The 26,086-nt window shown below is 40.3% G+C and overlaps 1 protein-coding gene across 4 annotated transcripts in view; it reads left to right on the top strand.

Annotated features, from left to right (window-relative positions):
- The window catches only part of trim36 (tripartite motif containing 36), a 34,661-nt gene extending 9,979 nt beyond the window's left edge, over positions 1–24,682 (top strand). Inside the window, exons 2-15 of one of the 4 annotated variants that reach the window (XM_088994126.1) lie at positions 46–280; positions 6,396–6,425; positions 8,696–8,758; positions 10,204–10,550; positions 11,717–11,863; positions 12,699–12,794; positions 14,171–14,308; positions 15,154–15,269; positions 15,544–15,665; positions 16,835–16,952; positions 17,030–17,232; positions 19,925–20,108; positions 20,206–20,319; positions 22,112–24,682. In XM_088994126.1, coding sequence (XP_088850252.1) covers positions 46–280; positions 6,396–6,425; positions 8,696–8,758; positions 10,204–10,550; positions 11,717–11,863; positions 12,699–12,794; positions 14,171–14,308; positions 15,154–15,269; positions 15,544–15,665; positions 16,835–16,952; positions 17,030–17,232; positions 19,925–20,108; positions 20,206–20,319; positions 22,112–22,466 — 2,268 coding nt within the window. In that variant the 3' untranslated portion in view covers positions 22,467–24,682. Of the gene's footprint in view, positions 1–45; positions 281–6,395; positions 6,462–8,695; positions 8,759–10,203; positions 10,551–11,716; positions 11,864–12,698; positions 12,795–14,170; positions 14,309–15,153; positions 15,270–15,543; positions 15,666–16,834; positions 16,953–17,029; positions 17,233–19,924; positions 20,109–20,205; positions 20,320–22,111 lie in introns of all 4 variants that reach the window. The other 3 variants (XM_088994129.1, XM_088994127.1, XM_088994128.1) reach the window with 3 other exon arrangements.
- Positions 24,683–26,086: the final 1,404 nt, after the last annotated feature.

Below are 26,086 nucleotides of genomic sequence, written 5' to 3'. Positions count from 1 at the left end.
AAGTTCCCGTTGAAATTGATTGTTAATGGTTTTCGCCACCCGCAGGTTCCCATCAAGAATATTGAGCGGGAGCTGATCTGCCCCATCTGTAAGGAGCTCTTCACGCACCCTCTCATCCTACCTTGCCAGCACAGTGTGTGCCACAAATGTGTCAGAGAGCTTCTCATGCTCAACTATGACGACTCGTTGGACGGCAGCTCAGAGTGCTCGTTACCGGGCAGCCCCAGGTCCCGTGTGCCCTCACCCTCCATGGAAAGGCTGGATAAACTGGTGCGATCAGGTCAGTCTGCAATGAGACGGGCGTGATATTATCAAGCGAAGTTTGTGAGATGGCATCATGGTGCACCCCCTGAAGTCAAATGTGCAGAAAGTGTCAACTTTTCAAATTGACAATGTCAATCACTCAGTTCAAAAATCAACGGATAACCGTGACCATGTTGACAGGAAATGCGTAGCAAATTCTAAAATAAGTTACATAAAATCCTAACTTTAAAGGACAACCAACACCATTTTTTTGTTTCCTAACTGACATCAGAAAAACGTTTTATAGCATCTAAAATCCCCAAAACACACAGGCTGATTTTTTTTTTAGCCAAATGCAAAACACCAATAAAAATGAATTCAAGTGTCCCAAAACTGCCACAAAATGAGCTCGGCACAGGGCAGATTCAGAACGTCCCGCCCCCTTGTTTGTGACGTCACTATTGGTCACACAGTGCCTTGCTCCAGAATCAGAAAAATCAGAAAACCTTTATTTGTCCCACAATGGGGAAATTTGAATTGTCCAGAATGAAAACAATGGCTTCAGAGAGTTCAGATTCGGAGAAGATGCTTTCTTGTGACTCATCCAGTTATGAATATGATTCAAATAGTTCTGAAGAGGAAAGCATAAATGTTTGCAATCGATTAAAGAAGTCCTTCCGTATCAATTCGAGCCGCCTGGACTCCAATGTAGCGCCCAGAAAATGCACATGATGGCGCACAAGCTCTGTTGGAAATGGGCTGATTTGTCCGCTGGGAATTTGTGTAAACTGACACCTTCTTTATGCGTGTTACCGCAATTGGCTGCGACACACAACGATTCACCATCGTGTTATTTATGTAGTTTTCTTTCTAATTTCGCGATCAACTCGTGCCGTCAGGTAGGGCATCGTCATCAACTCGAAAACAAGGCTTCTGATTATTCAGTGCTAATCTTAAAACGTAAAACATAGCTATATGCGGTGGAATCTTTGTAAAATGCGCTCAGTCAAAGTCATTTGAAGTGATTTTACAAATTATGGACGCAACTTGTCCGGAGGTGTCGGTTGTCCTTTAAAGGTAAATCCATTTTTTCCAAAGAGAGTCACAAATAGAAGAAATAAAAACATGATTTGCTGGATGTTGGTATGCTCTTTTGATTTTCACAATCTGCTTTTTCTCCATAATATGAGTACAATTCCAAAGTGTTGGACTTTTGGGGCTCTAGTGTACAAGGCTCAAGACAAAAGGCCAAGCTCAAAAGTGGGCCACTCGTTGTATGCATCCCTCCTCCTCCTTGTCCTACTTTGATGAACACAAATGATTGAATCGCTTATTTTGCGCTAATCCTGTCTAGTTTCTTAAGTAGGAGACATATATATATGAGGTAGGTCTGCTGAGTTTTGACAAGCTCAAGCTTGAGTCATTACTTCTATCTGTTTTTTTAAGTAAGGGTGGGGGATGTCAAATTACCTCAGACAATCGGCAAACAGTGACGAGTGAAGGAATGTTAAAGTGTTTTGAACTTGTCACAACACTTTTGTTTTCCCCGCCTACGTTGGCTGTTTTTAGATATTATCCTGAGGGACACACAGCCTTGCCTTTTATCTCCCTGTAAACAGTCGCCCCAATTGAACCATAGCTTTGTAGAATAGTCACCTAAGTAACATCTCCACGACTTGAATTGACACATGCTCAGTTTAACTTAGTGGCGGAAACAATCTCCACTTTGCTGCAATCGCCCTTAGTCTCCACTTACCATATTTTCCGGTGCATAAGGCATACCCAAAAGTCTTGATTTTCTACTACTAGTACTGCCAGCAGCCACCAACTCCATTTCCCCCCCATAGAAGTAGTGCGTAACCCATACTCTACCTTATAATGTGGTGTGCCTCATATTTGGAAAACATATCTATTTATATATGATTTTTGGAAATCTTTTTCATTCATTGAAGGTGTGCCTTATACTCCGGTGCGCCTTATACACTGGAAAATACGCTAAATGTTTTTTTTTCCTTCATTGACATAACCAATGGTCAAGTCGCCATGGAGGCCTGTCTATTTATACACAATTTTCACCTTGATTCGACCTGAGTCTCTTCCAGAGTTGATATTGTATTGGATTTTTCTCGTCCAAATTGTCCCTCGGTGTGAGAGTGACTGTTGTACGTCTTTGTGTGCCCTGCGATTGGCTGGCAACCAATTCAGGGTGTCCGCTGCCTCGTGCCCGAAGACAGCTGAGATAGGCTCCAGCACCCCCCGCGACCCTAATGAGGAATAAGCGGTACGGAAAATGGATGGATTTTATTTTTAGATTTTTTTAAAATCTTAACATTCAGTGAGTTGTAATTTTTTTACAGCTTGTTTGGATTAGTTTGTTCAAAATGCTTTGTTTTAGTTGTAATTATTTTTGGTACGTTTTTTTTTAAATAATTGTACTGTAATGAATGTGATGGGTTAAAAGTGATTGTTCGTTCCTGGTTCATCGCTTTTCAGGGTGTTAGAAGTGGGGTGGTGAAATCAGCAGGAAGCCAGGTGTTGAACAGAATAAGTTTTTTTAATCTTGTAGACAGCAGGAACATTGTGAGGTCCGCTGAGGAGAGACAGAAAGGAAAAGAGAGAGATCGACACGCTGGGAGAGCATTTATGTAAGACGGACAGGATGTGATGTGATAGGATGTGACATCATGTAAAGGCAGGCAGGATATGACGTATCAGGAAGTCCAAAACAAAAACAAACGATGCAAAAAGATGTTTAAAAATGTTCGTATTGCAAATTACCCCAACAGAGTGTAACATAAAAAACAGAGTCACAAATTAGTAGAGTAGGCGTCGGCAACTTAAATGATGGAGGAAGCCATAATTTTGGCAAAAATGGCAATTTAACAAAAAAAGCAAATATATATCAGCCGGCCAATATCCCAAGTGTGCGTATAATTAAGGCATATTGAAATTCATTGCAAATTTTTGATTATTTTATTATTATTAATTTATTTTATTTTTTGTTATTTTTAACAACTCCCCCTCAACACACACACATAAAACAAAACACACACAAAAAAACTCCAAGTGAATCTGCTGACGTTTAATTAAAAAGTTTGGAGGAGGTGTAGTGGGGGGATTATTTGAGGGGTCACTCAGAGAATGGGTGCGAGCCACAGGCAGCTGCCCGTGAACCTCCAGTTGTCCATCTCTGTACTGTTGGCTGCATTTTTGTACTCCTCAGTCTCCAGTGTAACACTAGCAAGACCAAGCAAGCTCCAAGTGGTTGCCATCGCAATGAAGGTGCTCAGCAGAAATGAATAAAAAAAAAAGAAAAAGGTCTCTTTGGGGAACATTCTTCACCCTGACACTCCAAATGGTGGCTGAATGACTTTATTATGTGTCGAGTTGACACATGAAACCAAAAACCTCCATTTTTGAATAAGCAAATCTCTCGACAAACTGAAGGCCCCTCAATCTGCTCGCCTTGCACGGGCAACGCCCCTCTATGTAAACTCTGAACCAGCGTGTTTAGCTCCCGCATTAGATGACTGTAAACATTCTACTGAGGATTATACATGTCCAAGTTCTGTTTTAATAAGATGATTACAAAAAAAGCACACACAGTACATCTTTGTGTTTAACGACCGCAATTTAGGATCTAGCTACCTCACTGAAAAAACAAGACAACCACCACTGCTCGGATAGTCGGTTGTCATGACGATGCTGGGCTACGACTGTAAGGAATAAATGAGGGATTAGTCGAAGGAGAAGAATGGAATGCGACCTGCTGGCTGTTTATTTATTGTGAGATTGCAACTGGGACGGGCCTCACTGTGGTGTAAGAGGTTTGAATAATGCTGCTCGTCCTTTGTTTTCCATCAAAATATTATGGCTGAAGATGACCAACAAGGCACCACATATACTAACTACGGCTTGATTTTATTGTTTAATTTGGGTTAACTACCATATTTCCCAGTGTATAAGGCGCACACCAATTAAATGGTGTATTTTCAAACTTTTTCCATATATAAGGTGCACTGGAGTATAAAGGGCACCACATTATAAGGTGCTACAGTAGAAGCTGAGGTTCTAAAAATAACAATAAATTTCATTTCTAAGCACCTTTCAAATCTCTCAAGGACACTTTCCGACTTCAGACGTCATCCGACTTCAACGGACAGTTAGGACGGGAAAAAAAAGTCTTTGGCACTGCCCTACCCACTCTTTAGGACTTGCACACTGCAAGAACCAAGACAGTGGCATGGAAAATCCTACTGGACCCTCTGCAGCCTGCCCACTACTTTTTCCAGCTACTCCCCTCAGGTTATGGACAACTTCTTCTACAGGGGGGAATGCAGTCAGTGGCTGCAGACAATAGTTGCGAGACCTGTTGTGGCTCAATAGTACTTTACATATAAGGCACACCTGTGTATCAGGCGCAGGGTCATCTTAAAGAAAATTAAGGCTTTTGTGTGTGCCTTATGCATCAGAAAATACGGTTATTTAAAATTCGATTTATTAATTGTTCATCTTTTGTTCAAAAACCCAGGCTGATCTCTATCAAAGCGAAGTCTTCCCTGCTGCCGGGAAAATCTGAAATATTACTCCAAAAAAAAAATCGACTTCACATCACAACCGTTATGTCTACCACCTTAAATGACTCACCATTGTAAATCCTTGACACATTTAAAATAATCGAATCTTGGTTTTCCCAGAAAGATTGCGAAGGAAAAAAATCCCTTGAACATACTTCCCTCCGCAGGATCATCACTCAGGGTTACCTTTGGGCCATCCAATAATTGGGCCTTTGCTTATTTTGATCACCATGGAAGGGAAAATGCTCAAATGTGCCCTGCTTGTCAATTCAGCGGATTTCTGTTATTTGGGGTGGATTGGGGCCAGGCTGGCCCATGAATAGCTAAAACCGTGAATCAATGATGGTCATTCAGCTGCATTCAACAAAAAAAAAAAAAAACCTTTCTTGAACAAACAGGGATATCCTGGTACTGCCCAAAAACATTATCCATGAAAACAGTTCAATAAGTCCTTCAGTTGGGGGTCCAGCGCACAGGTACGTGTTTCACCGAGACTAGAGAAACAAACTAAAATCACAACATTAACAAGGAACAAATATTTCTTTTATAATGAATCTATTCTTGTCTTGCATGGACTTTGCACGGACACGTCATTGGTTATAGTTGTACCTTCTCAGGACATCCCAGTAAGACATTTTGATACTGCTTGACACTCTTCAGGTGTACCCATTGAAGTGTCCTCTGATTATTTACTGGAACCGGAAAGTATTTGCAAGGAACCACAAATTATTCGCAAGGTTTCACTATTTCCAGATTTTATATCGAAAAAACAGTACTTTTTACAGGTATTTTTTATTTTTCTCATTCGCTGCCATTCACGAATTCATTCTGGAATTAAAAATATGACGTAGAGCGCCATTCCCGAATGTGTTCGTTTTTTGTTGTTGTTTGTGTTATTTGGGTGCCGATAAAGCGCTGGCCATGTCCTCTGGCAATGTTTTTTCCCCATCAACAAGGGACAGCATTTCCCTTTTTCCATGTTTGCCCTCATTTCAAGCTCATATAACTCCACACCCATATAATTTAGGAATTAGCTTTTTTTTCTGATGAAAGAAGAGAGTCGAAGCTTTCTTAACGTTCATTTTGATTTTTATGTAGTTCTAAAATTCAATATTTTGAGGGTCCTGGAATTGGAGTGACAATGACAAAAACCCTGGCACTGGGGCGGACACATTTTTGCACATCTGGCATTGAATGATTTAATTTAAAAAAATCAATATGATGTCACAAGCTTGGGCTACTTTCACCCGCTTCTCACTCACGCTCAGTCATGTTGGATTGTGATCATTGTTGCACTACTGTTTTTCAAATCAATTTGTCCTTTTTTTATCTAACGTTATCAAAGTGTGAGCGAAATGCCAATGTGGCCACTTCCTGAATGCACCATGATGCTCTCTGCTTACTCACAATGTTCAATCATCTGTTCTTGTATTCCACTCAAAGCTGTTACACTATTCATTTGATTTCTGAACCACTTTCTTGTCACTGACTTGTTTTCATGATGACACGATCACCCACACGTTCATGCTTTTGTTTCATATTTTATTGTCACTTCTTTTTGTTGATTGCTTCCAGCCTCAGTGCGAAGGTCGCTCGGAAATCGAGGTAGAAGTGGCCTCCGGCTGTTGAGTTACTGTAGTAGTGAGTACAGTGTCGACAGCGGACCTTCTTTGTGAAATCCCAGCTTGAGTGTTACTTCTCCGCTAGTCCTCACTCCCTCCTGTTTTATAAGCCTTGTCACTACCAAACACAATTCCAAACTCACATTAGATAAACTGATTTATTTTTTAAAATATATATCAGGACTATAGTACAAGAAATCCGGCTGTTGAATGACATTTAGGAAGAGGATGCCAAGCTTCTAAACTTACTCATTAGTCACAGTTGCTAATATTTCACTCCAGTTATGTAGGTGGCAGTTTTACATTACATAGTGGTTGACAACTGCCAAACAAATGAAGGAGAAGAAACAATTTCTATCTTCTCTGTTGCTAGGACGATTGAATTGAACAGTTGGAGATCAGGTTCAAAATGCCTTAATGGTACAGATGCCAACGATTGCATCCATCCTCTTTACTCTTGTCAAAACAAATGACAGGAAAAGTCTACTTGAACAACATATGTGGGTTTGTGTTGAAACAGACAAGTCTAAACTAACACACAGATGCCATTTGGGCTCGCCCATCTTCTTGCTGTTCTTGACAGAAGTACCTTCAGGGTCTTCTGCTCAGTAAGCTTATCGGCACTTTGTGGCATTAAATACACAAAAACGGCCGCTAATTGTTTAGAGCGTGCTGAGAGGGAATTGTCACTGCAAGCCAAGTGCAACAAAACTGAAGATAAGTGAGGGTTTGTTTGCGGGAAGGCGCTGCCAATATTTAATTGCGCTTTAGTTGCTCATGAGCCTTCTTCCTAGCATAGTTTTTGTTACTTTGATTAAAAATAAATAAACAAATTATAGCTCCCCCCCAAAAAAAATCCAGACACATTTATGAAAAAAAGAGAAATCGAGTTAAATCCATGCAGAGATCCTTCCTCAATATGTTGGTATGGAAGCAGGAGTTCAGAACATTCCAAGAGTCTCCCATCCTTTTGATATCGACATGATACTCCCTGTCCTGGTCTCCTCTGGCTGACACGTAAAAAAAAAACAAATACATAAACACCCCTATAAAAAAATAGATAAGTACATCTAAATAAATAAATAAATAACAAATGAATAAAAAATAAATAACAAAATAAACCAAATCAAAAACAACAAAAATATATTTAACAAAGTAACACATTAAAAAATTAACACATTTAAAAAATTAACAAGTTAAACATTAAAAAAATTAAAAAAATAAAACATTAAAACGTTTAAAATTTCAAAAATGAAAAATTTAACCAATTAAAAATGTAACAAATGTAACAAATTAAAAAAAATAACAAATTAACACTTTCAAAAAAATCTACATTTTAAATTTAAAAAAATGTAAAGTTAAAAAAAGAAACATTTTAGATTTTAACAAAAAAAAAAAAACAACAACAAAACAATTTCAATAATAAATAATACATCATGGGCGGCCTGGTAGTCGAGTGGTTAGCACACCGGCTTCACTGTGCAGAGGTCGTCGGTTCGCGTCCCGGTCCGGCCTCCCTGTGTGGAGTTTGCATGTTCTCCCCGGGCCCGTGTGAGTTTTCTCCGGGTCTTCCGGTTTCCTCCCACACTCCAAAAACATGCATGGCAGGCAGATTGACCACTCCAAATTGTCCCTAGGTGTGAGAGTGACTGTTGTTCGTCTTTGTGTGCCCTGCGATTGGCTGGCAACCAATTAAGGGTGTCCCCCGCCTCGTGCCCGAAGACAGCTGAGATAGGCTCCAGCACCCCCCGCGACCCTAATGAGGAATAAGCGGTACGGAAAATGGATGGATGGATGGATGGATGGATAATACATCATAAATAAATGTATTTTCCTTTCGGTTTTCCCTTCTTGGGTTGCCAGAGTGAATCAGTGTCCTCCATCTTCAGATGTTTGATTCACGTGGAATTAGTAATACTAAAATAAATCAATAAATAACAGAAAATTTGAGAATCATCCCAGTTGACAGTACAAGCACTGTCAACGCACTTGTCGTACGGGAGCTATATCATGCTCATCATCATATTGAGTTTGTCATGATCAGCGGTTGCACTCTGGCAGCCGCGTCAGCCCGCGGGTCTCAAACTGTCACGCTTCATCACCTTATTCACCACCGCACGACATATATTCGCACTCAATGTAGTTCACCCTTTTGTCGCTCTCGTCACTGCTTCACCCCCCATGACCCCACGTCCCCTTAGGCTTTCCACAGTGTTTTTTCCTCACCTGAGGAGTGTTTGATTGAATTTTCAGGTCCACGGAAACGAAGCGGAAATACTGAGATAAATCCAGCACTCCTCACTTCTCCCCAAAAACGTGAAGCAATATTCTTGTCAATGTTTTTTATTTTTGTGTTTTTTGTTTGTTTGCCCAGTCGTCCATTGAGTTTTGTGGCTTTGAGTGTGTGTGTGTGTGTGTGTGTGTGTGTTTTGTGTTCTTCCTCACTGCTTTCTTGTCCGTGATGTGTGCGCGCCTCACTTGTTAGGATGCCGCTGCATTGATAACAAGCACGGTATAGGAGAAAAAAAATATTAACTCTTGAAAGCATTGTTGCTTTAAGAGGACTTTGTGTTGCATATGTGGAAATACACTAAGTGTTTATGTGCCAACTGGACAAATGGATACATTAGCTAATACAGTGGAGGGGTCCTTTCTTCACAATCATTGATTTCCTAGTTATTCTTGTGCCTAAGTCTCACAAGGTTTTAGTGAATTTTAACACTTGGCATTTCCACTGTCTTTAACGTAATTCAACCTACTGCTTTGCTCATGCCTGGTCCAGCTCGCAATCAACACTTTTTGTCTGCCACTGTTATGAATGTTGAATGACATGCAACATTAAAAAAAAAAGACAAAATCCCATTTTCTCCCTCCATATATGACCGCTTGTCATCTTTCTCAATGAGCGTCAGTGGTCCGAAGATAGCCGCCTGATATGCTTGATATGATGCATTGTGTTGTGCTTTCCGTGACATGCATCCGCGTACGTGAGGAGCAGTGGTCAAGAGATGTTGAGCATAAAATGAGGAGACCATGCTGAGGCCCTATTTGTGAATGTGCTACTATTTTAAGTGTTTTTTTCCTTTTACCTGCTGCCACTGAGAATGACATTGAACTCAATAACCCTTTTTAGCATCACATTTTTTACACTTGAAAAGCTTTCTGCGATACAATGTAAATATTTTGGACTTTAACATGTATTATTATGGATCATACAGTCCAAGACTTTCTGTTACAGATAGTAGCTGGTAGTATTTGATATTTGCACTTGGCCACTCGATGCATTTCCTCACCCTAATTGCTGTATTTCCCCCACTAAAATATGTTCAATTACTCAACGGCAATTAGGTGTGAGGAAGACCTTTCCAACTTAATTTGAGATGGATTTGATGCCCGAATTGCAAAATTCCCCATTGTGGGACCATTAAAGGCTTTCTGATTCTGAATAGGTGTTGTGGTTTTGATTCGCAACTTACTTAAAATAGTCTTGGAAGTTACCGATATAAAGGTCAACACGTGACAAAATAACATTGATCAATTCAGAATTGGTTACAATCCAGGTTTTTGTGAGTGCAAAAGGGATGGTATCTTTTGAAGCAGTTGACTTATTTTGTTTCGAATGTAATGGCCACAAGTACAATACAGTACAATACAGTATGGGATTCACAAATAGGGCCTCAGACAAAATCCCAAATACAATACAAAAGCTGTGAATGCCAACTTCTACATGAATTGCTCACTCCTTTTCCTCCCTCTCCCAGGCTCCATTTCATCCCCGGGCTGGCGCAGAGGATCCGTGACCCCTCGGGTCACCACCATTCCGTGCCCGGGCTGCCAGCACGACATTGACTTGGGCGAGCGTGGCATTAGCATGCTCTTCCGCAACTTCACTTTGGAGAGCATCGTAGAACGCTACCGGCAGGCGGCCCGCGCTGCAATCGCCATCATGTGCAACATCTGCAAGCCGACGCAGCAGCAGGAGGCCACCAAGAGCTGCATGGACTGCAAAGCCAGCTATTGCAACGAGTGCTTCAAGATACACCACCCGTGGGGCACGCCCAAGGCCCAGCACGAGTATGTGGGCCCCACCACCAACTTTAGGCCTAAGGCAAGTAACACCAAATACTTTAACACTCTTACTTACTAACTCTTACTTTACGCTGAACTTCCACAGAGTATATTTTTATTGGATGGATGGATGGATGGATGGACGGACGTTGAGCCTTCACTCAGTTTCTGTTGTGTCCACAAGATGCAATTAAATAGCGCAAAATCCCTGCTGAATAGCAATGTATTCATTTTTATCAAGGAAGTATTTTGAAGTCATGCATTTTCATTGGGTTTAGATTGTATGCTAACAATGAGTTAAGGTTAGCTTGAGCCAAATGAAATGATCTGTCAGCCATTGAATTTTTAAGGATATTTTGACAAGATGATTTTTCAAATATGATTTTTGTGTTCTGTTTTTTTTACTACAGTATTTTCCGGTGTATAAGGCGCACCCAAAAGCCTTGATTTTCCTCAAAATATGACACTGCGCCTTATTTGCAGATGCGCTTTATATGTGAAGTTATATTGAGCCACAACAGGTCTTGCAACTACTGTGAGCAGCCACGACTTCATTTCCCCCTGTCGAAGAAGTAGTGTGTAACTCCAGCCTCTACCATAGCATAGCGCCTTATAATGTGATGTGCCTTATATTTGGAAGAAAAAAGAATATATATTATATTAGAAAAACTTATCATTCATTGAAGGAATCCAATCCAATCCAATCCAAGGTGCGCCTGATAGTCCGGTGTGCCTTATATATTGAAAAAGTTTGAATAGACACCATTCATTGGAGATGTGCCTTATACTCCGGTGCGCCTTATATACCGGAAAATACGGTATTCACAGCAACACTTGTGTAAAGGATATTTGTGACATAACTTTCATTCCTTTCATCACTTTGCTGCTGTGAAATGTAAATTTCTCCACTGTGAGACTAATAAAGGCATATCCAATCCAACTGTGTATGTCATTATCTGTTGTGGTTTGTTTTAGCAGTTCATTACCTTTTAATGACACAATATGAGGCGAGACTATGGGAATTTTGAGATGACAGCACTTCTCTTTTTGGTGTTTGTTGAATTCTGAATTCAGTTTCTATTTTAAGAATCAGGAAACATGTCTCAAGCTTATTCCTGTTTCACTTGTACTTGTTCTTAACATTTTTGTTGTGCTCTATAAAGACATTGTATTCTTTACATTGTTCCATTCTGGCAAATTTCATAGGTTCTCATGTGTCCGGAGCATGAGATGGAGAAGGTGAACATGTACTGCGAGGTGTGCAGGCGACCAGTCTGCCACCTGTGCAAACTTGGAGGCACCCACGCCAACCACAAGGTCACATCCATGAGCAACGCTTACAAAATTCTCAAGGTATGGAACACTCAGGAGGCTTTGTGTCACATGAACGTTTTCCTTATAACGAGTAGTTCGCATCACTTCAAACAATTTGTCAATAAAAAGAACCCGAAGAACAGGTTTAATGGTTTAACACCTGGGAAAGGAAGCATATGTCCCATTCTTGCAGCCATGGTATTCCCCATCCCTAGATGATTGAAACACATGAGCGTATTCAAACTTATTAAATGTAATAAACACACACCAAAAAATGGCTGTATGGAATTTTCTGGAGCATTTGCAGCGTCTTTGTTAACTACGCGCCTTTAAGATGTGGCGGCGTGTTATGTAGACACATTTATATTTGAGTACTGTACCTTGTTCATTGTGTTTTTTTTACCCATTTAAGAAAAGGCTCTCCTTTCCCACATATGATGCCATTGCTGTAAATGTCATGAAAAATGCTGACAGTGAAATATCTGATATAAAATGTAGGTTGTGGAAAAAAAAGAATCGTATTTTCAGCTGGAAAAGACTGAACTGTAGAGCGCTCTGAACATGAGACGAGTTGAGACTTGTCATCTGGTCACAGTTTGTGTGAAATTTAATCAACTGAGTGGAGGTGCATTAATATTGGGCGCAAGCATTTGTCCTCCCTATGTCTGTGTGTTCATTGTGCTGTCAAACTGCGGTTGAGGTGTATCATTTGGCCCTGATTCAGGTTTCGGTCGCTGGGAGCATAAATGCGGCATTGTGTTGTGAAGAATATGCAGATAATGGACATGGTTATAGTCGACAAGTGTATTGAGCCTGTTAGTGTCTGGTGAGTATGGTTTAAAAACCTGCTGTACATTCATTTGTCCTCTCACAGGAGAAGCTGGCCAAGAGTATCCATTACCTCATCAGCAAAGAGGACCAAGTTAGGAGTCAAATTACTGGATTGGAGCAGCTCATTAGTCAGACAGAGGTACGCAACTTCAAACCCCTTGCGACAGCCTGCCATGATAGCTCAATGATGATCATGATAGGCAATTTTTATTTATATATCATATATCATTTTTTTGGCTCAACTGAGTTGGAATTAGTCTTTTTATACTTCATGTACCATATTTTCGGGGTATAAGGCGCGCCCCCAATGAATATTGTATTTTCAAACATTTTCTATATATAAGGCGCACCGGACTTTAAGGTGCACCTTCAATGAATGAAAAATGTTTTCCAAATATAATATAACAACATTTTCCAAATATAAGGCACACCACATGATAATGTGCTACAGTAGAGGCTGAGGTTCTAATAATAATAATAATAATAATAATAATAATAATAATGATGATGATGATGATCATTAATAATAATACATTTCATTTATAAGCGCCTTTCAAAACTCTTCAGGGCACTTTACAGTCATATGACTTCAACAGATAGTTAGGACAGCGGAAAAAATCATTGGCACCGCCCTACCCACTCTTAAGGACTTTCACAATGCAAGAACCAAGACAAGGGCACAGAAATTTCTAATAGACTCTCCGCACACTGCCCACTACCTTTGCCAGCTACTCCCGTCATGTTATGCATGACTTCGCACCATCAATGAATAAGAAAAGTTTTCCAAATATAAGGCACACCACATTATAAGGCGTTACAGTAGAGCCCATGGTTATGCGCTATTTCTTCTACAATAAGAGAGGGCAATGAAGTCGGTGGCTGCTGACAGTCGTTGCGAGACCTGTTGTGGCTCAATATTACTTCACATATAAGGCACACCTGCGTATAAGGCACAGGGTCATCTTTTCAAGACAATTAAGGCTTTTGGCTTATGTGCAATTTTTTTTATAGCACACACACACACACATCTTTTAAAGGGAATAAAGTATACCATCTTGTTTGAAAACCTGTCCGTTGAGTTGAATAGCAATGTGTAATTGTCTACTGTATGTTAAAGGCATTCAGGTTCGTTAGCGAAACCACACAAATGAGGAAACTGCAGATGGAGTTCCTTTATGCCACGTCAGGGTTAGACTAGCCCATGTCAGAGTGTGTACTCCTTTGTGCAAACAAAGCCACAGTGTCATAAAACACATTTTTGTTGTAATCGAGATTAAATGGTCACTGCATGGATAAGGTTTCCTCGGATTTTAGGCCAATTTAGACTATTAATCAATTCTGGATTTTTTCTGTTGATCAACAATGATGATGACGTCCTGTAAACATTTTGATCATGCAGTTTTAGGTTGTCTTGTGAAACCTGAGATGTGCTTGAATTAGAATAAAATGCGCACAGAGACATACGGTTTCACAAATCCCGGGGAGCGTTGATAATATTTCATGATTGTTTCAAAGGAAAATGGGAAGCTGGCAGAGCGGCAGGCCACTGAGCACTTTGACCGTCTGTTTGAGACCCTGCAAGAGAGAAAATTGGAGATGCTCAAATCCATTGAGCAATCTCGAAACCAACGCATGGGACAGCTCAAGTCACAGGTAGGTTTGTGGGCATTCTTGCTCACACTTGATTGTGATATTTTACAAACTATTTATTAGTCTTTTTTATAATTTCAACATTTTTTCATAATGCTTCATTTTGCATTTTTAGTCTTTTATGTTTGTATTCATTCTTCATTTTTGCTGCGTTTATGATTAAAAAATACTTTTCATCAATTTTATTTACAAATTTATTTGGATGGTTGGTGTAATTGAAAATTTCGAATTCCAGTTTAATTTCTTATTTACTTGTTTTATTGTTTATTGTAGTTGTTCTTAACTCATTCACTGCCAGACAATGTATAAAAATGTGCCCACTCCAGTGCCAGGGTTTTTGTCGTTTTCACTCAAATTGCAGGACCCACAGAATATCGAGTTTGAGGATTACATAAACATGCAACGCCATGTAAGAGACCTCAGACCCTCTTCTTTCATCAGAAAAAAAAGATTTAATTCCGAAGTTATATGGGTCTGGAGTTATCAGAGCTTGAAATAGGGACAGCTGTACAAAAGGCAAATGCTGCCCCCTCGTGGGAGAGAAAAACATTGCCAGAGGTCTGACAGCGCTTTATCCGCACCCTCCTGCAAGAAAAACAAATACCGAAATGGCACTACACGTCATGCGTTTCAATTCCCAAATAATTTATGAATGGCAGTGAATGAGTTAATAATTCTACTTCTTACTTTACAGCAATTTTTCCAATTATAATGATGCATATTATTATTTATGAGTTGATTTTTTTTTTTTATTAATATTTTATTAAATTCCTATTCTGTGTTCTCAAATTGATTATCAAAGGCAATTTTTCCTCTGGTTTAATGTGCTTTTATTGGTATATTTGTAGATGGAGGAGTACCAGGGCATGCTGGAGAACAGTGGTCTGGTGGGCTATGCTCAGGAGGTACTCAAAGAGACTGACCAATCGTGCTTTGTACAGACTGCCAAGCAGCTGCATGTCAGGTACATATATTTAAAACATTTTCAAGTTACATATCTCTTGTTTGTGAGACTGAATAACATAAACATGCCGAACCGTGTGGAGCCAGGTTACCAAAGCAACCTTAAGATGGCTTATTGATCTCAGTTAGCGGCTTTGGATAAGAATGGAACCTTTGCACTTGCAGGAACATGATACTGTTCATTCTTGCGTTATTCTTAATCCTCCTTTAGGAAAGAGAAAAATGAAAATGCCTCAAATTCCCACAAGTACAAGATTGTGTATGTGTGTGTTCAGAATACAGAAGGCCACTGAGTCTCTAAGGACTTTCCACCCGTCAGCTGACCCCTGTTTTGATGAGTTTGTACTGGACACTTCCAGAGAAGAGACCCTCCTCAAAGAATTGTGCTTCGGCGGAGGTTGGTCACATAACATACTCAACACTAGCTCGTGGAGTGAAGTGCAGATATCACATGTTTTAAATAAGACAATGACGGATCAATGCTGGATCAATTTTGAGGCCTGGTTAACAAGCTGATAAATGAGGAGAAAAAAAAACAGGGTGTATTTTCACCAAGTTCATTTCATATCTTTCATCCATCCGACATCATCATCCAAGAATCATTAAGAGTAATGTCCGGAAGGTCAATACCAGTACATTCATTGCCCTCGAAATGGCGTTAACAGGTTTATGTAACGTTATTCAATGCTCTTAAATTAACTCATTCACTGATATTCCCGAATTTATTCGGAAAGTGAAAAGCATGAATTCCCGAAGTGCGCGCCACGCCACATTTGACCCGCTACTTTTAATCTGCCCTACTGAGCATTTTTTAAATATGTCACATTTGCCTTACTCTTTTATTGTAAGTTTGTGATCCATTTCTCAGAAAATTTTGTACAGTATAATTTGTTCATAAAAAAACACATGTACATTTAACTATTATGCACTCATTTAAAAAGTATTGGTGAATTATTCAATAAATTCAACATTTATGAAAATAAAATTATGCAAACATTTCCAATCTGAATCATGCTGAAAAAAATGACATTAGGCTAGTAGACCATTGCAATGTATTTGATTTCTCTCAGGTGAAAGAAGCAAACTAAAAATGACAATTCTGTAGTCTGGTTGTCACTCTGCTCACGGTCAGTGGCAATTGTCAGCTGTTGACTTGAGTTCACCCAAAATGGGACTGGGGGTGGGCCAAAGAGGCCTCAGCTGTGTTTGCTATGTCAGTAATGTGAAAACAGTCTGCATTATTTCTTCAGTGTCAACGCGTGCATGGCTGATACTTGAGTGTTTTACTTTGTAGATATTGGTACTAAACACGTTGTAATCAACTCTGTCAAGAGTTTTGCTTTCATTAGAATGTCAGCCAAATCTAAACAGTGAGCTGTCCTGCAATTCATATGGGAATGTCATTATTTTGGACAGAATGTTTCAAAATAATGCTTAAAGGACAACCGACGTCTTGAGTAAAAGACAATCTTCCTGTGTTTGAGCTTTTTTTCACAATGTCCGAGTGAACATCTTTGACAGATCCCCTCCCTCTAATCTAGAGATTTGCCTCTACCCCCGATTTAGTTCCGGACACACCAATGATTGACCTGTCCAAGAGCAGAGTCTACAATGAGGCCACCATCTTCTGGCGGCTGTCCGACGACCACCAACCCACAGACCAGCACTTGCTGGAGTACCGCAGGTGGGCCCCGCATGCTCACTAAACGCATTGACATCATCGGCATTAAAGCACATCATAGAGCTAAACCCCGTGCTCAGGTTGGGCGGACCAATGCATTCCCCGACCCAAGATGATGTAGAGGTTGGCGTCTGGCAAGCGACGGAGAGCATCCACGCACCCTGCACTACCGTTTCCGCCCTAGATGCCGACAGCTTGTATGCCTTCAGGGTGCGCACCTGCAGGAACTCCGTGTTCAGCCCTTACAGCCCCGAGGTCACATTCCATACACCACCTGCACCCGGTAAGAAACATCATATGCATTAATGCTCTTATTATTATGGTGGTGGCAAAACTATCCGCACTGTACTAAGTATGATCCAACATATTTTTGTTTTGTTACTTCTTACCACTGATTACATGGCATGTAATATTCCTGATGGCCATGTTGTTTTGGCGTTGCTGCAGGTTATTCATATCCCTAAATATAATTATGCACATTATTTAAGTCACTCTTATGTCTCTTTCGGTCAAATCAATGACTGGAATAACAGATCATCCCCTTTTTGTACTCAGAGGCAGATGAAAAGATGACAGATGCTTTGCTGTTTTGGTTTTCATTTCTGAGGGACACAATAGAGGCAACGGAGCACAATGATGTTTTGCAGATCACCATGGAGACTTTTTGTTTTGTCTTTCACATGACTCAAACCAGTGTGTGTGGGGGTGAATTGTGTGGGAGGGACCGTTTAAAGAAACACGTGGGCAGCAGCTAGCGTGAGATGCTAATGTGGCAGTCAACGTCTTCAGTCGGTGCTTCTTCTTCACAAACAGATGGATTCGAATGCAACCCTGATTGGACTTCTTGATTAACTAACATTTTTCAATATCAGCTCTGGTTGATCATCCTTTCAAGTCAATGCGGTTGGGATGTTCGGTCACTTTGCTAAGACTTTGATTTTGACATATGTTGTGACTGGCGCATTCCTGAACTATGTGGATTGTGGAAGGATTCACTGAGCATCAGTAATGAGGAGGAATTTCAAGCCACAGAACACACACAGAGCCCATTGTATTGTATTGGATTTGCCTTTATTCGTCTCACAGTGGAGAAATTTACATTTCATAGCAGCAAAATGTGGCTCTCTTTCTCACAAAGGTGAGATGAAATTTATCCAAATGGGCCTTTCAGATCTGATGTTACCTATAAATGCCATAATAACTTGCTGGATGGACCTGACATACCTATCCCACTCGCAACAATGCGGAACGGCTCGTATTTTTCATGTAATGTAATAACTTATGTGGTGGACACACATCCAGGACCACTTCTTTGGCCTATTATGTGCACCTTCATATTTCCGGCGAGACGCAGTTCCTGCTTCATTTATACTATCGTCACGTGTCAACTTGAAACGTAGCCCTGCTCTTATGTGTAGGCAGACGTTAGAATTATTCTGCCCCATTTGTGCCGAGCACTTCCCAGAAGTAGACCATATATTGCCCTTTCCACACAATGGTTGACTGAACAGGGTGCGTTTATGTTATGATGTCATCCTGTTGGCCTACTAACTATTTATAGAAGTTAATTAATTCCATCCAATGATGAATATACTGTATCCACACACGATGGAGTATGGTAGTAAGCCAACTGAGTAGTTCTTTTGTGTTATAGCACCCTCATGTGTCCACCTTTAAAACTTGTCTGGCGTTGGAGATTATGAGAAAAAAATAATAATAATAATAATAATAATAATAATAATCTTCTTTTCCTTTCGGCTTTTCCCCTCAGGGGTCGCCACAGCGAATCAATGTCCTCCATCTATCCCGGTTTTGTGAATCCTCTTTTCTCACGCCAGCTACCTTCATGTCCTCTTTGACCACATCCATAAATCTCTTCAGTCTTCCTCGAGGTTTCCTGCCTGGTAGTTCAAGGCTCAGCATCCTTCTCCCGATATAGTCACACTCTCTCCTCTGGACATGTCCAAACCATCTCAGTCTGGCCTCTCTGACTCTCTCTGCAAAGCCTCTAATATGAATTGTCCCTCTAATGTACACATTCCTGATCCTATCCAACCTGGTCACTCCCAAAGAAAACCTCAACATCTTCATCTCTGCTACCTCCAGCTCTGCTTCCTGTCTTTTCTTCAGTGGCACTGTCTCCAGTCCAAACATCATGGCTGGTCTCACCACTGTTTTATACACTTTTCCTTTAATCCGAGATGAAACCTTTCTATCACACATCACACATGACATTTTTCTCTAGCCGCTCCAGCCTGCCTGGACACGCTTCTTCACATCTTTTCCACACTCTCCATTGCTCTGGACATTTGACCCCAAGTACTTAAAATCCTCCACCTTCTTTATCTCTTCTCCCTGTAGTATCACTCTTGCACTTGGATCCCTCTCATTCACACACATATATTCCGTCTTGCTGCGACTGATCTTCATTCCTCTCCTTTCCAGGGCATATCTCCACATGTCTGGTTTCTCCGCCACCTGTTCCCCGTTCTCGCTATAGATCACAATGTCATCTGCAAACATCATGGTCCAAGGAGATTCTTGTCTAACATCGTCTGTCAGCCTGTCCATCACCATAGCAAACAACAAGGGGCTCAGAGCTGACCCCTGGTGGAGTCCCACCTCCACCTTGAATTCCTCAGTCACACAGACAGCACACCTCACAACTGTCTTACAGTCATGATACATGTCTTGCACCGCTCTGACATACTTTTACGTCACTCCAGACTTCCTCATGCAATGCAGTGCAATAATAATAATAATAATGATGATACATTCTATTTCTGAGCGCCTTTCAAAACTCTCCAGGACCCTTTACAGTCACGAGATATATATTTTTTTTCTGCGTCTGTCATTTGGGTTTTAAACGGGTTCAAATTGGTATTTGGTCGAACAACAAAACAGCTGAGTGATGAACTACTTCCTGACTCAATCCACATTTTTTAATCGTATCTGTGGTCTCTCTCAACGCGCAGTATTCGACTTCCTGTTCAACGACAAGTGTGGCTTCAGCACGGAGCGTCTCGTTCTCAGCAAGCGGCGGGACGCAGTTGAAAGCATGGCCGGCACAGCCTTCTTGCTCGCTGCGGATCGTGTGCAGACGGGCGGTTATGTCAGCCTAGACTACATCATCGGTGACACGGGCATCTCTCAGGGAAGGTACGCCGCAACACAAATAGTTATTGTGTAGCATCTGCCCTATTTGCTCAAATAACCATGAATGCCATGAAACGTCAATCTTCCAAATGTTTTACAGACACTACTGGGCCTTCAAAGTAGAGCCGTATTCGTATATGGTCAAGGTGGGCGTGGCCTCGGACACAAAGCTGCTGGAGTGGTTTCACAATCCGAGAGACACAAGCAGTCCGAGGTATATTCCAACCATCCTGCATATTACACAATTTTACCAGTGAAGCTCCGAGCTAAGCCTGTGACATAAGACGCAATATGATTGGAAAGAGTTTATATTCCCAGACAGATGCCCTTGTATGGTGCTCGTGTAATCTCGCTTAGGGATTCCATAATAATTGTATCCCAGTGCTGTTACTTTTTCTTTTTACTGGGAACAAACGAGTTCCTACTTTTCACACTATTGTATTTTCCCGTGTATAAGGTGCACCCAAAAGCCTTTATTCTCTTCAAAAGATGACCCTGCGCCTTATATGCAGTTGTGCCTTATATGTGAAGTAATATTGAGTGAGCCACAACAGGTCTCGCACCAACTGTCAGCAGCCACAGACAGCCTTAGAATGTGGTGGGCCTTTTTTTTATTTGGAAAATGTATCTATTTATATACAGTGATACCTCAGCTTGCAAACTAAATTGGTTCCCACAAAGTGTGTGCAAGGCGAAAAGTTCATCTGCCAAACTTTGATTTCCCATAAGAAACCATTAAAAATGAGAATAATCTGTTCCCAGGTCCCCAGAAAACTAGAAAAATAATTTTCTACGAAATAAGCCTTAAAACTACACAAAATATACATTATTTTATGTAGAATAAATGTGATATTGTATTGTAAATAAATAAACTGTACTATATGTATGTATGTATGTATGTATGTATGTATGTATGTATGTATGTATGTATGTATGTATGTATGTATGTATGTGTGTGTGTGTGTGTGTGTGTGTGTATAATAAAGTCGTTTTATTTACCTTTGTAAATACCAAAATAACAGTCGTCAATGGATGGTAGCAATGGTCGACTTAGCGTAATGGTACTGGGACAGCTAAATCACACAAACACACACCTCGTTATATATAATTGCAAATCGTTATATATAATAGCAAAAGTACTCCACTCAATAACAAACCGCGCGGTGACGAAAACTAGTCCGCCAGCCAGTGTGATCTCCTTCTTCTGCTCGATCGTAATTTTCTTTAATGTCTTCTTAGGCTTAACACTAGCCTGTGGTGGGGTCTTTTTCTGTCCCATAATAGCAAAAGTACTCCACTCGATAACAAACCACGTCTGCACTCAAAGGGGGTGTGAAAAAATTGTCCGCCAGCCACCGTGGCACTTTTCGACCGTGTGTTTTGGTGTTCTTCCGCCGACCACTAGTCCGCCAGCCACCGTGGCGCTCCGTGTGGTTTGGTTCGTTTGCCGAAAACTAGTTCGTATGGCAAGATTATATTCTCACGAATGTAATGTTCGTAAAGTGAAAAGTTTGTAAGGTAAAGCGTTCGTAAGGTGAAATGTTTGTAAGGTAAAGCGTTCGTAAGCCGAGGTATCACTGTGTTTAGATAACTTTTTTTCATTCATTGAAGGTGCCTGATAGTCCAGTGTGCCTTATATATGGAAAAAGTTTGAAAATACATCATTCATTGAGGGTGCACCTTATACACTGAAAAATACGGTATTTGCAAAGAACAATATAATCAAGATTACGATATATTGATAGGTTTATTAAATACTGAAAGAAAGAAAAAAAACAAATGTCTTCAGTATACACACGAAGGAATTGACATAGCTGTTCCAATACTTTTGAAGGTGACCATATTGACTTCTTTTTTCATTTCAAACTAAAACCGAATTAATGTCGTCCATCAGTTGTCACTATTGACAACAAATAATTGACTATTCATTGAAAAAACAGTAGTGAACCATGCTCACCCAAACAGCAGCACTATTACAATGCGTCAAACCACTCTTTCCCGCCCAGGTTCGACCACGACAGCGGCCACGACAGCGGCAGCGAAGACGCCAGCTACGATCTCTCGCAACCTTTCACCCTCCTCACCGTAGGCATGGGCAAGCTTTTCATCCCCAAGATGTCACCCTCGTCTTCAGTTGCCTCGGGTGACCCAGGCAACCGAGCGCTACCCATGCCGCAACGTCTGGGCGTGTGCCTGGATCACGACGCCGCCCGCGTGTCCTTCTATGACGCCGACAACATGCGATGTCTCTACGAGAGGCAAGTGGACTGTTCGGGGATCATGTACCCGGCGTTCGGCCTCATGGGCGGCGGCAAGGTCCAACTGGAGGAGTTTGTCACTGCCAAGAGGCTCACCTTCTGAGGGTGACAAACCCCGCTCAGCGCTCTATTTGCACCTTTTGTAGTGAGTTTACTTTTAGCATCACATGTGGAAGGAGGGTTTTTTCTGATGGCTTTGATGGTCTTTGGTCCAAATTGTAAAACTTGATCTGCAATCTTATGCTCAACATCAATATGATGTTTTTCAATGACAGGCTGGTTTCAATCAAGGGTTCTAAATATGAATCCTGGAATGACATACTTGGAGCAGGTTTCATTCGTCAAGAGTAGTGCGCTTGTATGGTGTAATGACACTTAAGAAACGAGTTACAGTGCACAGGCTTCCGAAACTAGAGTCCTCCTGGGTTGTTTAGTTGGATTCTTTATGTCGTTGGTCCAAACGGTGAACACTATTTATACCAAGGTTATGGTCAACACAAATATGACACTAGAGCATGAATTACGTTGACCTGGCCCCATTTAATTATTTGAAATAAATTGTGTAAGCTACGCTAATATGCTTTGCTGGCATGATGGCTAGCATGCATTTTATCTATATATTGAGCAGCCCCCTGACGTGCTGAAGACAAAGTCCATTTGAATATATTGGATCCAATAAGATCTTTGATCTGAATTGTGAAAGCGGAGCTGCTCTTCTGAACAATCCAGATAATTTCCAATTCCACAGCCGTCCATCAGGCGTGTTTAGACATCTTAGATTGATCCAAGATGTAAAACCGGAGCTCTTCTGTTACTATCAACTCAAAGGTAACAGTTAAGAATCACTGAGTGGGCTTTATTAACTGGAGCTTTATTACCTTGAGCGTTCTCCTGGCTAGTTGAAAGCCGATTTGAACAGGGTATGGTCTAAACTAAAAATTGAGTTGCTATTTTAAATGACACTTTGTTACCCCATTCGCTCAGCAGGGTTTATTTTGGGTCCTTTTTTTATTATTCAGTTCAACTATCAAACTGTGAAACCCGAGCTGGAATGTTATGATAACATAAATATGACAGTTTGACGTGTGTGACGATAGGTTTATTTTGACAAGAGGCCGATGCTGGTTGAGGTGGCTCTCGGTCGGTAAAATTTCTGATAACACTGAGATTGTTGTTGGTTGTGTCAGCGTACGAGGCAATGACATGAAATATCGTACCAAAGTCGGGTTTTTAATTAATGTTGAATTTACCTGCTAACTTAGTCAGCAGCCATTTTAAATCTTTTGTGTTTAACATAAAAATGCTCGTCTGGTTCCAGAGCAGGGTTTCCCATATTTGGGCCCATGAGTGAATTTTATCTGGTTGTCTGTTGTGTTCTTAATTGTTAATTTAATTCTGGTATGTTTATTGGGAGGAATCCTGTTGCTAACGTGTAATTGGTGGTGGTGGTGTTATTGTGTAGCAGTTGAATATTTTTCGATGTGGACCTGATGGGAGAAAGCCTTCGTAGCAATTTTTTTTTTTGCGCTAGCGCCAAGGTGCCTTTCAGTTCATTTCGGTTTGCTCAACAATCCTTTGAGAGAGTTGCACAATTGTTTTGGAACACTATTCGTGTCACATGCACTCGGGTTAATTAGATAACAGTTGTCAATTTGTTTTTGTTTTTACCACCGAAAACACTTTTTTTCTTTTCTTACAACACTGTTCATAACTTAAGTCATTTAGCATTACTCACTTATGTGTCAGAATGTCAACACGAGACACATCCAGCCTAAAAATCTGGTGCTATCAAGCAGCCTTTTAAAACACACCGTTGACTTCCTTCAATGTCGTAACCACAGTTTACTCTCACTATCACAAACGGTAGTTTACCTTGGGGAAATTAAGTGTTGTGGAGCAGCATGGACACTTTTATGGTTAGTTTTTATTTCAAGAGGGTGTTAGGGTACCAATGGTGCTTTGCCTAAAAATATGACCTACCTGCTGACTGTTAAAACTGGATTTTTTTTCTCAAACGTTTGCAGATCCACTATTTTGTTTTAGTCACTTTCAGTGTTCGCCTTCGACATGCCTTCTCTTTTTACATCGGGTTATATAATGTGTTTATACTGTACACTGGAAACCTCCACCACAATATCCATGAAGTTGTTTTCTGTGCAATTGTGTTGTAATGTATGTTCTGACTGCTGTAAATTCACCTTTGTTTTTTTTAACAATAGTACTGTATTAGCAACTTGCGGCCACATTTTCTCCTCATATGTACAAGCATCTACTTGGTTAATTATGAATAAATACATTATATAAATCTTCTTTCTTACATTTGAACGTGTAGACATGTTGCAAACTTCTTTAGTGTTTTTTTTTTTTTTTTTACTAAAAAAAAAGTCTAAACTTGATTCCATGCATCTCCACCGGAGGGTGGGGGGAATTCTATGCATTTAAAAACTGACAGGGCAGCTTTCACTGGTGGAATGTAACCAACAGCTGAATGTCCGTGTTGTCCCCATTTTATTTTTGAGGATAAAATCATCAATTTGAAAACCAAAATTACAGGCAAGCTAATATAAAGCAAAGATAGCATGCTGCAATGTCCCAAACTTGAGGTTATTTTCTTAATTTGTTTTTAGCCCTGGCCATTGGGTCAAAGTATCATTGAGAAAGATACTGAGCCCATACTTGCTCCTGATGCTGCGTCATCAGTCGGTAAATGTGGTAACAGTGTAAAGCATTTCGTGTACTCAAGATTGAAAAGCATTAGCATTAGCTAGCTAGCCCTTTACCATTGCATGTCAGTTACACATGTATGCTAACCTAGTGCAATAATATTTAAGGAGAGAAAAGGTTAGCTTTGCTTAGAATGACACTAAATTGCACTATTAGTAATTAGGGTTGCAATTTTAATATTCAGTATGTCAAATACAATTACTTTCTAAACGTTTTCCTCAAGTTGGTGGAGGGAGTGGGTTCATGTATGGGTGACGTAAATGTAAGTAGAAGTATTCTTGGCTGGACTCTTGTGTATGTGTGAGGATGTCATGAAATAAACTTTTTTTAATGGTCTCTGTCCTTCCTAACATAAAAAACTATAAAGTACAGTTACTCTCAAAAGCAAAACCACTTACAAACTACATAATTATCAGGAATAGGAAGTAGTTTACAGAGTGACACTGTTACAGGAATTTGGCTCAATATTACTTCACATATAAGGCGCACCTGTCTATGAGGCGCAGGGTCATCTTTTGAAGAAAATGAAGGCTTTTGGGTGCATCTTATACACTAGGAGATACAATACATTACGACTGGTTGGCGACTGGTTCAGGGTGGCACCCGCCTACTGCCCGAAGACAATCTAATTACATTGATGAAAGTCAAGGAGTACAATACTTATATATGTATGTTAATGTTAACACAAAATTAATAAGAAGTGTGGTCTGAGAATTATCAATGTATATTAAAATGTTCTAATTTCGATGATGGATAAATTATGCTTATACAGTATATTGCACATGGCGATTCAATTTTAAATGAAATAATTTAATCATTTAATCATACCCAAGTTATTTTTCAATATTTTTGGAAAACCATAAAAAACAAACACATTGGTGCTTTTTCGATTTGGTCTTTTCCTTGTTGCTTCTTCTCCGATCTGATTAATGTTTTTGTCTTGATATCAATGGGTGTTCTAAAAATGTTTATTTAAATGAAAATATTGAAACATGACTT

This window comes from Hippocampus bargibanti, linkage group LG04 (assembly GCF_051943395.1).
Source record: "Hippocampus bargibanti isolate YZ-2025 linkage group LG04, ASM5194339v1, whole genome shotgun sequence".
Lineage (NCBI taxonomy): Eukaryota > Metazoa > Chordata > Actinopteri > Syngnathiformes > Syngnathidae > Hippocampus > Hippocampus bargibanti.
The sequence above is the reverse complement of the archived record's forward strand: the minus strand, read 5'-3'. Positions and strand labels throughout refer to the sequence as shown.